This window comes from Camelina sativa, chromosome 16 (assembly GCF_000633955.1).
Source record: "Camelina sativa cultivar DH55 chromosome 16, Cs, whole genome shotgun sequence".
NCBI lineage: Eukaryota > Viridiplantae > Streptophyta > Magnoliopsida > Brassicales > Brassicaceae > Camelina > Camelina sativa.
In genome coordinates, this window is record NC_025700.1 from 23,623,764 (window position 1) to 23,637,463 (window position 13,700).

The 13,700-nt window shown below is 37.0% G+C and overlaps 1 protein-coding gene and 2 pseudogenes across 1 annotated transcript; all 3 read right to left on the reverse strand.

The window, feature by feature from the left end:
• On the reverse strand, nt 856-5,727 carry LOC104752058 (annotated as a pseudogene).
• On the reverse strand, nt 8,807-9,794 carry LOC104753957 (F-box/kelch-repeat protein At2g24250-like). Its single transcript, XM_019237835.1, has 3 exons — nt 9,147-9,794; nt 8,901-9,047; nt 8,807-8,836 (listed from the first exon to the last, which is right to left on the reverse strand). The coding sequence occupies exons 1-3, from the start codon at nt 9,792-9,794 to the stop codon at nt 8,807-8,809; spliced, it is 825 nt and encodes a 274-aa protein (XP_019093380.1).
• Nucleotides 10,387-11,741, reverse strand: LOC104752061 (annotated as a pseudogene).

The following is a 13,700-nucleotide window of genomic DNA, read 5'->3' on the forward strand; positions in this document are numbered from 1 at the left end:
AGCCTCGTTAGCTGCTGCCTGCTCTGGTGCCACAAAAATGGGTCTATAAGACATGCAATAGGTTGGTAGAGAACCTAAACACTTGAAGCAGCACAAGGTGTATTACCAAAATGGGTAGTCACAACGAACAGTTCCATCAAGCTGTGTTTCACTCTGCAATATGTAAAATGCAACAAGATCATGATGATGAAATAAAGTTTGAAGATCTCAAAATTAGCAGTGAACTAAAGTAAAATAACCAGAAACATCTGTAGTGATGCAACCAATCATTCTGTACTGATGGCTCAGAGGGATGATGATTTGGTAGTCCAGCATGTTCATCAAGGTTGGATCAGATCCTAGGATCTTCACTTTCACTGAACAGAAGGGGAGATGGAAGCTCCATATGATCATTTGACTTATCTTTACCCATTCCTCCCAGAAAATATGGCAATGACTCAACAGTATCAGCATGAAGAGCAGGAACAAAGGGACCTTCTCGAGGGTGTCCAATTAAATGCTTCTGCAACAGATGTTGATGTTTTCTTCGTTTCGGCGACAATGTGTTACTGTTCTTTCAATTTGTGTGATAGTTTGGTTCAAACTCCACATCAATGAAAGAACACGGAGCTTGGTAACATTAATTTTAGGTAACCACTGCTCTGACTGACTAGTGTCTAATTTAAGTGAGAAAATTTTTCCCACAAACTAAAGCAGAAGTGTTAAAGATGAAGATGTCTACAAAATTTTACACATAGACTACGCAACAACGCAGGTCTCTACTTTAAACCAGAATGTAATACCCATAGTCACTAACCATAAGCAATCTACAACGATCAAAAGGCTCTGAACAGAGTCAAAAGCAAGAATAGAAGCTGTTAATGTGAGGGTATGGCACAGTGGACAAGGATGACATTGTTTCTTTGCTTGCAACAAATTTGATAACAAGAGCATAACTGAATTATAGTTCTTCCAAACAAATTAAGAAATCCCAACGAATTTCCCTAAGCTAAAGGCTAACTACACTAGACCATTAAGGTCAGAGGCCAGAGCACATCTGCTACAGATCGAGTATGTATATTTTCTGGCCTAGCGCTCAACCCGGAGAGTCATGACCGGAAAGCAAGTGTTGAGTTTCACCACAGGATTCTCCCTTGAGGATCTCCAACAATTGAGATCGTCTTCCGCGTTTCCTGTATGTAGTCCATATTTAAAGGAGAAAGTTACATTGCTTGGCATATGGGTGAACAAAATCGAGTTCCCGGTTAAACCACAACCATAGGGAAGCTCCTTAGCTGAGATAGAGACATTTCCCAGTTGTCCAATAAAGAATACACGGTCTCCCAAATCGCTGACCTCAGCCCATGTACCAGCCTCCTCATCTAGCCTACTCACTCTACATGTAAATCGACTGATATCCGAAACACCAAAAGGTGGGAACGTTACCTCAACCAGGAAAAGTTCATCATTGCCAGATGGAACCAGATAGGATGCTAGCTCCTGAGGCGAGGGCAACAGAAGAGTCACCTCTAGCGAATAAGGATCAATAACGACAATTTGTCTCGAAAGAAAGTTTGCATAAAACCTGCCTTTAAAAGTAATTAAACCCGTGCAATAAGAAGTTCGAACGCCTTCAAGCCGCTTCCACTTCATTTCGACACTTGTTAACACCTAGGGCAGTTAACAAGGACAACAAACTGTCCTCTTCTTTCCTCCTTGTTTAGCGGAAGAATCGCCATACCACGTAGATTCCAACCGATCATTCTGTACTGATGGCCCAGAGAAAGGATCTGGCAGTCGAGCATGTTCAACAAGGTAGGATCAGATCCCGGAATCTTGACTTTCACTGAGCACTGAAGGGGAGATGGAAGAAGCTCCATATGATCCTCCTCTGACTCATCTCGGCCTATCCCCCCCCTAGAAAATACTCAGCAGCATCACTATCAAGAAGAGTTTTGACTCTAAAAGAGGAACAAAGGAATCTTCTGGAAGGTGCACAAGTCTTTGCTTTCTAAAGGGAACTTGCCAAATGAGGGAAGAGAGTAACTCGGCCATAATAGGGAAGAAGGAAAGGGAAACGCGGATCGCCACGAGGTGCAAACAGAGCGAGCATGAACTACATCGAAACAGTTGTTCTCCTTCAGATTCTTGGAGATAAGGTGTAGTAGCTCTTCCGGGAGCTGAGACCAGTCTGGGAACAAAGGTGATATCTTCTTCGTCTTCTTCGTTGCAGGTTCTGCCATATTTGCTGACAAAAAGCTTACTACTTTAGGGTTTGCTGATGAAGACTGAAATGAGAAATAAAAATTACAACTTTTTTATATATTTTTAAAGGGTTTTCATCTACGGAACAGCTGATGTTATGATTTATACACTCTCTACAGCAAAATCGCAGATATTAGAAGAGATAGGTCGTACCGTCGTAACGGGGATGAAAGAGTTGGAGCCGGAAGGTCTCTGAATGAAGAGAAGAGGGAGCGATTCTGATTAAAGCTATGAGAAATTGAGCATACGGATATGGAATCGCTTCTGCCTTTGTTGAACAACAACAACCAAATAAAGAGAAGCAATTTGGTACTGTCGATTGTGAAGTTTGGCTGACTGTGTGGACTATGGTGGAAGACGCAGACGCTCTCTGCTGGGGTTAATGAGGCGAAACCAGCAAGCTTCTGTTTACCGTAGAGGCTTCGGGTGTTGAATTAAGAAGTAAAGGGGTTGACTTGGGGAAGAACCGAAGGGATTGGTCCGGTTATTCAAATCAAGCGATGCCGGTTGATACTTTGGGTTTCGGATAAAATTCGTGATGACGACGACTTTTTGAGGGGATTATCACCACAACGAAATTTGATTACGACATATAATAATTGCTTCGATATTTGACAAGGAGCAATGGTGAAAATGTGCTATGATACTCCTTATCCTTTGTTTCAAAATGTTTCTCTTTTTGGTCCTTTTAGACCACTTCTAATGGTAAGGGGTCGAGTAAGGGGGTTTTTACAACTATTTTTTTTATATAAACTTTGAAAATTTTAAAGTTAAAAATCTCTTTTAAAGTTCTTAAATTTATATTCCTCTAATGGTAGAACCATATTTGTAAATTTGGAGGTTTAAAAAATATTATTTTTGATTATAATATTTCAAATAAATTAGTTTTCTTTAAGTTTAAAACTATTTTATTAAACTTAAAAAATATTCCATTTCGTAAAAAAATTTAAACAATATGACATAAACATATTAAAAATAGATTTATAAATCATAAACCGAAAAACGATTAGTTATAATCTTGATTTGTGTCATATATGCTCAACCAAATCAGTATCCAATTGTTGATGTATTGTTCGATCACCAACTTCATTTCGAATGCGCATCATATTACTCAGATTTGAAAGTATATATGTAGAATACGTGAAATCCACTAGTGAAGTATTGTTTGATTTCGTTTGTGGGAATTTTGATACATCATACTGAGTATACCCATCTCGTTCGTCTTCTACTATCATATTGTAAAATATGATACATGCGCTCATAATTTTTTCAATTTTTTTATCTTATCCCAAATTGAGAGCTTTGTTTTCTACAATAGCAAATCAAGCTTACCAGACTCCAAAAACACGTTCAACATCTTTACGGACAGCTTCTTGATGTGTAGCAAATAAGGATGCCCTAAGACCTTGTGGAATTGAAATCGATATGGACAAAAGTTGCTCACTTCGAATAAATATCATATGTGAGATAGTATATCAAATAATACCCGTGTATGTTGACAATGTAATTCACTTTTGGAGCTCGACTTTGTAATATATCATCAAAAGCTGGTGAGTGATCAAAAATATTGATTTCATTTAAGGTACCTAGAGGTCCAAAAAAAGTGTGTCATATGTAGAGATCTTGTGAAGCTACAACTTTTAAAATGATTATTGGTTTTCCAGATCCATATGTATATTGTCTTTTCCAAGCGGTGGAGCAATTATTCCACTCCTAATGCATACAATCGATGTTTCCTATCATCACGAGAAATCTGTGTATCTCTCCAATATTGAGTAGTCGTTGAAGATCTTCTCGTGTAGATCTTCTTAGGTACTCATCTCCGAACAAATATGTAATTCCTTCAACAAAATGTTTCAAACATGTAATCATAGTGCTTTCACCAAATTATGATTTCATGCTTGAAAAATTTTGTTGAAGGAAACATATATATATTCAGAGATGAGTACCTAAGAAGACTCATACCAGAAGATCTTCAACGACTACTCGATATTATAGAGATACGCGGATTTCCTGGGATGATAGGAAGCATCGAGTGTATGCATTGGAAGTGGAAGAATTGCCCCATCGCTTGGAAAGAACAATATACACATGGATATGAAAAACCAACAATCATTTTAGAGGTTGTAGTTTCACAAGATTTCTAGATATGACACTTTTTTTTTGGAACTCCAGGTACATTAAACGATATCAATATTTTTGATCACTCACCAGTTTTTGATAATATATTACAAAGTCGAGCTCCAAAAGTGAATTACATTGTCAACAGACACTAGTATCATTTGACATATTATCTCACTAATGATATTTATTTGAAATAAGCAATTTTTACCTAATCGATTTCAATTCCACAAGGTCTGGAAATATTCTTATTTGCTATATATAAAAAGTTATCCGCAAAGATGTTGAGCGTGATTTTGAATTCTTGGAAGCTAGATTTGTTATTGTAGAAAATCCAGTTCTTATTTGAGATAAGGTAAAAATAGAAAAGAATATAAGAGCATGTATCATACTTTACAATAGTATAGTAGAAGACGAACGAGATAGATACACCTAGTTTTATGTATCAAAATATGAACAAACAAAATCAAATAGAACTTCACAAATGGATTTCAAGTATTATACAGATATGCCTTTAAATCTTGATAATATGATGAACATTCGAAATCGAGTCCGTGATCGAATAATACATCAACAATTGAAAGCTAATTTGGTTGAGAATATATGGCAAAAACTTGACACAACTCAGAATTATAACTAATAGTTTTTTTCCATTTATGATTTGTATATCTATTTTTTTAGATGTTTTTATGTCATGTTGTTTATATTTTTGTAGAATGCAATAGTTTTTAAGTTCTATAAAATATAAAATATTTTGAAATTTAAACAAATAATTTTTCTTTAAAATATTTATAATTTTCAAAATAATTTTTATTAATTTTAAAAAATCCTAAATTTATTATTGGGGTTTTACCATACCATTGGAGTATGACAAGTTTTTAAACTTTTAAAGAGAATCTAAACTTTATATTGTTTAAAATTTATATTAAAAATAATTGTAAATCTTACCATTAGAGCATGAACTACATCGAAACAGTTCTCCTCTAGCTGCGTCGAGATAAGAGGCATTAGCTCTTCAGATAGTTGAGATCAGTCTGGTATTATCGACGATGTTGATGATGTCTTCTTCTTGGTTTCCCGTTCTGCCATGCTTGCTGATGAAGAAGTCGGAATCTAAAATAAATATCACAACTGATGTTATGATTATACACTCTTTTCAGCAAAATTGCAGAGGTTAGAAGAGATAGGTCGTACCGTAACTTAACTGGGATGAAGAATTGGAGCCGAAGGTCTCTCAAAGAAGAGGGAGTAATTCTGGTCAAGCTTTGAGAAATTGAGAAGCAATTTGGTAATGTCGGTTGTGAAGTTTGGCTTTGTGTGGACAGTACCCGTAAGAAAAGAAACTCGAAAGGCTTGTGGTGTAGATAGAGACTTCGGATAATAATTGAGAAGTAGATAGAATTTGGTTTGTAGTTCAATCGGGAAAGAACCGAAGGGGTTGTCCCGGTTCATGTTAAAATGAAGCCGGTTCAGAATTCTATAGTTATATTAGATCAAATAATTTTTATAAGGTAGGTATTGTTTTTGTTACCTTACTAGTATCGAGAGGGGTACACACTACACAGTTATTGTGCACTAAGAAATGTATACGAGATCCAATCACCGGACTCCGGTATCCAAATATGGCTCCATGCCACTTTTCAAGCTTTTCCCACTGTCCATCAGTCAGAACTCTCTCTCACCCGAGGAAAGTGGCTTGAAAAGCAAATTTGTTTTGACGTCGATGATCATCGATCAAAGCAGCTTTTAATTTTCCGTGGGGGAGAATCATTCGTTTCCTGAAGAACAGACAATACACCATTCCTGAGTATCTTGTCATCGTTCATGGCTTTGTCTTACTTATCAACAAGACAACAACTATGTTTTTATATATAACTTTAAAAGTCTCTAATTAAGTCTACGGAAGAACAGGTAAACCAAATCACGCAAGTTAAGCTACTAAAGAAAGGAAAAGCTTTTTTTATCTTAGTTTCGATGTACAGTAAAACCTCTATAAATTAAAACTCTATAAATTAATAAACACTATAAATTAATAAATTTTGCTGGTCCCAAGTCGGGCCAGTGTAAAAATTAACAATATTCGATAAGATAATAAGATAATAATTTTTTCGAAATCTCCTTATAAAATATGGTCCCAATAATATCATAAATTAATAATTATGTAAAATATATATATATATATATATATACTGATATAATAGTGTATGTTTCTCCTAAAGCTCAATTCTATAGAACAATTGTAATGTTGTATTTTCAACCTATAATGATATCTCTAAAATATTTTATAACATGTCATACAAATAATTAAATTTAAAGTTTTAATTTTTAGATATGCATCATTTACAATTTGATAATTTGACAGATTATTAAAATAGGAGAATTGATATTATTATTCATAGATTTGAATTTATGTGTCTCATGTGTATAAGTCAATTTGTCTATAATATTTGTAATTTATTGTAAATAGTGCTTTCTAAATATTACAAGTTCAATTCCTAAACCATAAAATTTATAACATCCGAAAGTTTAATCTTATTTTGCTATAGTTGTTCCAATTCATAATTTTTTAAAAAATAAACAATTAAAAATATATCTAGAAATTAATAATTATTAATTTACACTATAAAATAATAATTATTAATTTATAGATAAATGAATATCACTATAAATTAATAAAATGTCTTAGTCCCAACATTATTAATTTATAGAGGTTTTACTGTATTTGGTTGCTTAGAGAGTTGTTAAAGATACCATTTTCTAATTTTAGGATTTTTAAGATCTAATGTTGTAAGACAAAATAGAAAAAGTCATAGACATATAAAATACTAACAATAAAACGAGAAAATTTCTCATTGTTCAGAGAATAAATATCCCAAAATTTTGAAGTTATACAACCAACAGTTCCATTAAGCCGTGTTCCACACTCCTCTGAGTATAGAAAGTGCAACAAGATCATGATGATTAAATAGAGTTCAAAGAACTAACTCAAAACTTAGATTTACCTTCAACATCAGGAGTGAACTGAAGTAAAAGAACCAGCAAGATCTGCTGAAGATTCTGGTTCTCTTTCTTGATTTTCTAAAGATTCAATGCATCAGAAACAACCCACCCATAAACCCCAAATTATTTGTTAGTTTCACTTATCATGTTCCTACAACAACCTGTTTTGTTTATGGAGTTAGAGTTAAACTTTATGCATGTTGTCCTGATTATCACTTGCTTTTTTGAAAGCTTGAGTCACAGAAAAAAAGCTCAAATTTGCTACATTATTACAGAACTCATGATTATCAAGATCTTCAGTATCCCTAGGATTCGAACTAAAGACGAAGTGTTACTGTTTGCCGCTTTCCAACCAGTTTAAACATGAAGATGCATACTGATTTTTACCCATGGACTACGCTGCACAAATATCAGTATATCACTACTTTAAACCAAAATATAGTAAGCCATAGTCACTCAGCAATAAAAAGCTTTGAACAGAATAAAAGCAAGAATAGAAGCTGTATGAGGGTATGACATAGTGGACGACATTGCTGCTATGCCTGCAACAAGATTGATAAAAACATAGCTGCTTACAAACAAAGTAGGGCATTGCACATCTGCTACAGATCAAATGATTTTGGAGAATTTTAGTCAGAAACATGACCAAAAAACACAATCAAACACTGCTTTGATGGTTCATGAGACAAAAGACATGGTAGTCTGATGTTGAGAATATCTTGGGTGATATATAGTTTAGTAGAACAACAAATAATTCTTAATTTACCAGAACAATGGCTAACATCAAATATCACAAAATCTATACCTAAAACAAAAGGAAAAACATAGTATTTGATCTTATAAAAACAAAAAAGCAGTATAAAGCGAGAATTTACGGTTTAGTTGGCTTGCCTTACATTTGCAAGAATGCCTTATCAAAGTTACCCTTAAAGTGGCTTGGTGGCACACGACAGGTCAGAGGCCACTAATTGCACATATACTAGAAATCGAGCATATTTGTCAGACCGTGTGATAAAAAGAACACAGCCAGACACATCATTAGACAATAGACATGCTTGTCTGGTCTTGAAAAGATCGTATGTGATAGTTTAGAACGAAATATATATTAATATATAAATACCAGTAATCAAGTCTCCATAACAATGGCTAACATCAGATAGCAGAGAATCAAAACCTTAAATACTAGTGATCCAGTATCCATAACAGTGGCTGACATTGATATCACAAAATCTAGACGTTAAAATCAGAGGAAAAGAACAGAATAACGAGTTATCGGAAGCGAGAATTTACAGCCTAGTAGTGCTCAGCAGGGAAAGCCATGATCGGAAAGGATGTGTTAAGTTTAACCAAAAGATTCTTCCATGAGTTTCTTGTATGTACTCCATATATATAGGGAAAGCTACATCTAGTGGCAGATAGGTGAACAAAATCGAGTTCGCAGTCAAACCACAACCATGAGGAAGCTCCTTAACTAAGCAAGAGAAATTTTCATAGTGTTCAGTAATAAAAGATACACGGTCTCCTAGATTGCTGACCTCAACCCATGTGCCAGCCTCCTCATCTAGCCTGCTTACTCTACAGGTTAGCCTATTAAACTCTGATACACCATCATCACTTGGGATGACTGTCCCAACCAGGAAAAGTTCATCATCCCCACATGGAACCAGAAAGTGTACACGATCCTGAGTTGGGGGCAACAGGAGAGTCACCTTCAGCTAATAAGGATCGATAACAAAAACAGTTCCCGAATGAGCTGCATAAAATCTGCCTCTAAAAGTTACTATATTTGAGCATTCACCATGATCATCCCTCTTGAGCCGCTTCCACCTCTTTTCGACACTTGCAAACACCATAAAATCAGTATAGCAGCTACGAAGCACAACAAATTCTCCTTCTCCTCCTCCCTCCTTGTCTACCGGAAGAAAAGCCACGTGACTTGTTTCCCAATCGATCAGTCTGTACTTATGGCCCAGAGGGATGATCTGGCAGTCACGCATGTTCACCAGGGTTGGCACAGCTCCTGGAATAACCACTTCCATTGAGCACTCAAGGGGAGATGGAAGAAGCTCCATATGATCATCTCGGCTTATTGCTCCTAGAAAATACTCACAAGGCAACACAACATCATGAGCGGCGGCAGGAGGAGGAGTTTTGACTCTAAAGAGGAACAAAAGGACCTTCTCTAGGGTGAACAAGTCTTCGCTTTCGCTTTTGAAAGTGGGAAAAGAGTAACGTGGGCGTAAAAGGGAAGAAGGAAAGGGAAACGCGGATCGCCACGAGGTGCAAACAGAGCGAGCATGAACTACATCGAAACAGTTGTTCTCCTTCAGATTCTTGGAGATAAGGTGCAGTAGCTCTTCCGGGAGCTGAGACCAGTCTAGGAACAAAGATGATATCTTCCTCTTCTTCTTCGTTGCAGGTTCTGCCATGTCTACAATTTCGAAAACCTGAAAGAAAAATTAAAACTTATTTTTTTAGGGTTTAGGAATATTGTGTTGGGAACAGAGAAAGAGAAAGAAAAAACACTATCTGGTCGAACCTGGCAATTTGGTTATGTTGATTGTGAAATTTGGTTGTGTGGATTGTGGAAGACGCAACCTACTCGTGAAGATTTGTTGCAGTTTAGGGATCGGCCGCAAAAGAGAAGAGAAAGCCTCTGTCTTAGGCAGAGGAGATTTTAGATTTAAATAAACACAGTAGATGGAATTTTGTTAGGCCGGTGTGTGTAAACCAAGTGATGCCGATTAAGAATTTGGGTTTCGGATAAGCTTTGACGTTTCAAGATGCACTCTGATTATTCATTCTTTACATCCAACTTTTACCTCAACTTTACATGGAACACGGAACCCACACAATATTTTCAAAATTACCAACCACTACATTGAAAAAGAAGCCACAAGAAGAAGATAAAGAAGCATAACAGAGTAACATTGTAGCTTGATTGGCTGCCATTACAGATGTATGCCTGCAACAAGTTTGATAAGAATCTTCATACAGATGTATAACACAATGACTACGATCCACTGTCACCACTACTTAAAACCAGAATGTAGTCACTTACAGAAAAGAAATCTACAACGATCAAAAGGCTGTGAACAGAGTCAAAAGCAAGAATAGAAGCTGCTCTATGCTTGCAACAAGTTTGATAAGAACATAACTGAATTCTTGAGCTTAATTCCAAACGACTGCTTAAAGAGTTAGAACCCCCAACAAATCTCCACTAGGCTAACTATGGTAGACTCGCATTTACAGCCTGGAAGGCCACCATCGGAAAGGATTTGTTGTGGACGATCACACGATTCTCCCTAGAGGGTCTCCAACAATCGACATCGTCTTCAACGTATTCCGTAGGTACTCCATACTTAAAGGCGGAAGTTACATTGCCTGGCAGATTAGTGAACAAAATCGAGTTCCCATTCAGACCACAACCATGAGGAAGCTCCTTAGCAGAGAAACAGAAATTTCCCAGCCCTCCAATAAACAATACACGGTTTCCCAAATCCTTGACTTCAACCCATGTACCGGTCTTCTCATCTAGCCTACTCGCTCTACATGATAACCGTCTACTATTTCGTCCATCAACATTATGGAAGGCTGGTTCAACCAGGAAAAGTTCATCATTGCCAAATGGAACCAGCGAGTGTACTGGCTGAGGTGAGGGTAACAAGAGAGTCACCTCCAACGAATAAGGATCGATAATGAAAACTTGTCCAGGAAGAAAAGTTGCATAGAACCTTCTTCTTCATATACTACCCAAAGTGTTCTCGATCTCCAGCGGCTTCCACCTCATTTCCTCACTTGTTAACACCAGCAAAGGGGAATCCATAGAGTATGTACGGAGCACAACGAATTCTCCTCTTTTCCCCTCCTCCTTGTCTAGCGGAAGAAAAGCTAGGCCATTAAGCTTCTCACCAATCATTCTGTACTGATGGCCTAGAGAGAGAATCCGACAGTCGAGCATTTTCATCAAGGTTGGGTCAGATCCTTCACTGAAGAGGAGATGGAAGAAGCTCCATATGATCCTCCGCTGACTCATCTCGGCTTATTCCTCTCAACAAATACTCAGCAGCATCAGCATCAGGAGCTCGGAGTCTAAAGAGGAACAAAGGGACCTTCTCGAGGGTGCACAAGTCTTTGCTTTCTGAAGGAGGAAACGTGGGAAGATAGTAGCTTTGGCGTAAAAGGGAAGAAGGAAAGGGGGATGCGGATCGCCACAAGCTGCAAACAGAGCGAGCATGAACTACATCGAAACAGTTCTCCTCCTCTTCTAGATGGGTGGAGATGTGGTAGAGTAGCTCTTCAGGGAGCTGAGACCAGTCTGGCATTATCGATGATGGTGTTGATGATGTCTTCTTCTTCGTTTCGGGCTCCGCCATGTTTGCTAATGACAAAGACAGAATCTTATTACTGCTGCAATTTCGAAATATGAAATTAAAAAATCACAACTTTTATTATTATTTTTTAGGGTTTTTTGAACAGAGAAAGATTAAAAGCCCAAAAACTAATTTGCATTTGAATTGATTCTATAGCAAAATCGCATTACAATATTGGAACCAAACAAAAAAAAACAGATTCACTTAGATTTAAAGAGATAGGTCGTACCGTAACGCTGGAAGGAAACGTGGGAGCCGATGATGAAGAGTGAGAGAGAGAGAGTGATTGAGATCAAAGTTTAGAGAAATTGAGCATAAGGAGGAAGCATTGCTTCCGTTTTAGCCATTTTTGTTGAACAAGAACCCCCGAAAAATGAACAGTAACTGGGAAGTTGGGAAGACTTCCTCAACCAAGAAAAGTTCATCATTGCCAGATGGAACCATATCACTTTGTCACTTCAGATACTGCAAGAACAACAGGAGAGTCACTTCTAGCGAGTAAGGATCGATAACCACAATTGCTTCAAGAAAGACTGCATAAAAACTTCCTCTACAAGTGACTATATCCGAGCATAAGTCATATGGGAGGTCCTTAAGCCGCATCCATCTTATTTCCACACTTCTTAACACCAACAAATAATCTGTTTTCTAATCTTTAGTATCCCAACTGATCATTCTGTACTTATGGCCCAGAGGGAAGATTTGGCAATCATGCATGTTAATAAAGAGGGAAGATTTTGCAGTCATGTATGTTAATAGAGAGTGTGTTAGATCCTGGAATCTTGACTAGATTTGTATACTGCACAACCTGGCCCACAACAAAAGATCAGTGGCCAAGAAAAGAGTTGATGTATAGTCGTGTGGTGGCTCAAGGTTTCAGTTTTGGACAGTGTGAAAATGTTGGAAAAGTTTCCGGCTTTCAGGATTAGAAAGAAGATGACACCATGATCATCAGGACTTTAGTCTGGAATAAAGAAACATTGACATAACATTTAAAAGTTTTCAACCCGAACATGTCATGGTGAGTAGTAGTACATGTCAGCTGCCTGAATATTCACCTTTTCCTAAGCTGCTCGTAAGGGCGTTGGTCTGTTTTTGTCTGCTAGTTGTGCTTTCTTCCTGTCACAACTTTTGGAAATCAATAACAAAAATTATGAAATGCTCATACTTAACATCGAACGCTCTCAAAATTTTCAACATATCAACCTCTACAGACTAAATTACGAAAGGCTCATGCTTAAAAAAAAGAAACAGTGGGTGTGATAACTTTCATGAGTTTATCTCTCATGTATATTGCTTACTTACTCTTAGATCCTTTTCAGAAACAGAACAAGCCAGAGGAAGATAAAATGCACAACATAGTAATGTTGTAGCTTGATTGGCCAGGTGTGTGGCTGCCATTACAAAATAAGTTTCGTTTAATACCCTTTCTTACAGTGTAAACAGAGTAATTCTCAACAATTCTGTCATCAAAGCCCAACCATGGAACATTTCTCAAAGATCAGATTGTAGTTATAAAAAGCGAACCAATTTAAGCGAGATAACACTGAATATGAAGTTCTCAGTCTACCTAATTCTTGTGCTGCCATGGAAATCAGAAGCAATCCAGATGGAAGTTTAATATATCAATTCTTCCTCGTATGAACTAAAGTCCCCCACCTCACATGTTTCAGAACGAGAAAAGCTTATTAGAGCTGAACGCTGCCACAGACATTGTTCTATAGGGAGGCATGCAATAGCTCGATACAGAACCTAAAGGCTCGGTGCAATAGCTCGATACAGAACAAGAATCTACGACGATCAAAAGGCTCTGAACAGAGTTTAAGAAAAGCTAGAATAGAAGAAGCTGATTAATGAGGGTATGGCATATACGTGCAACACGTTTGATAAGAACATAACTGAGCTTTCAAGCAAAGTAAAGAAATAAGAATCCCAAAAAAATCTCCCTAGGCTAACTGCAGT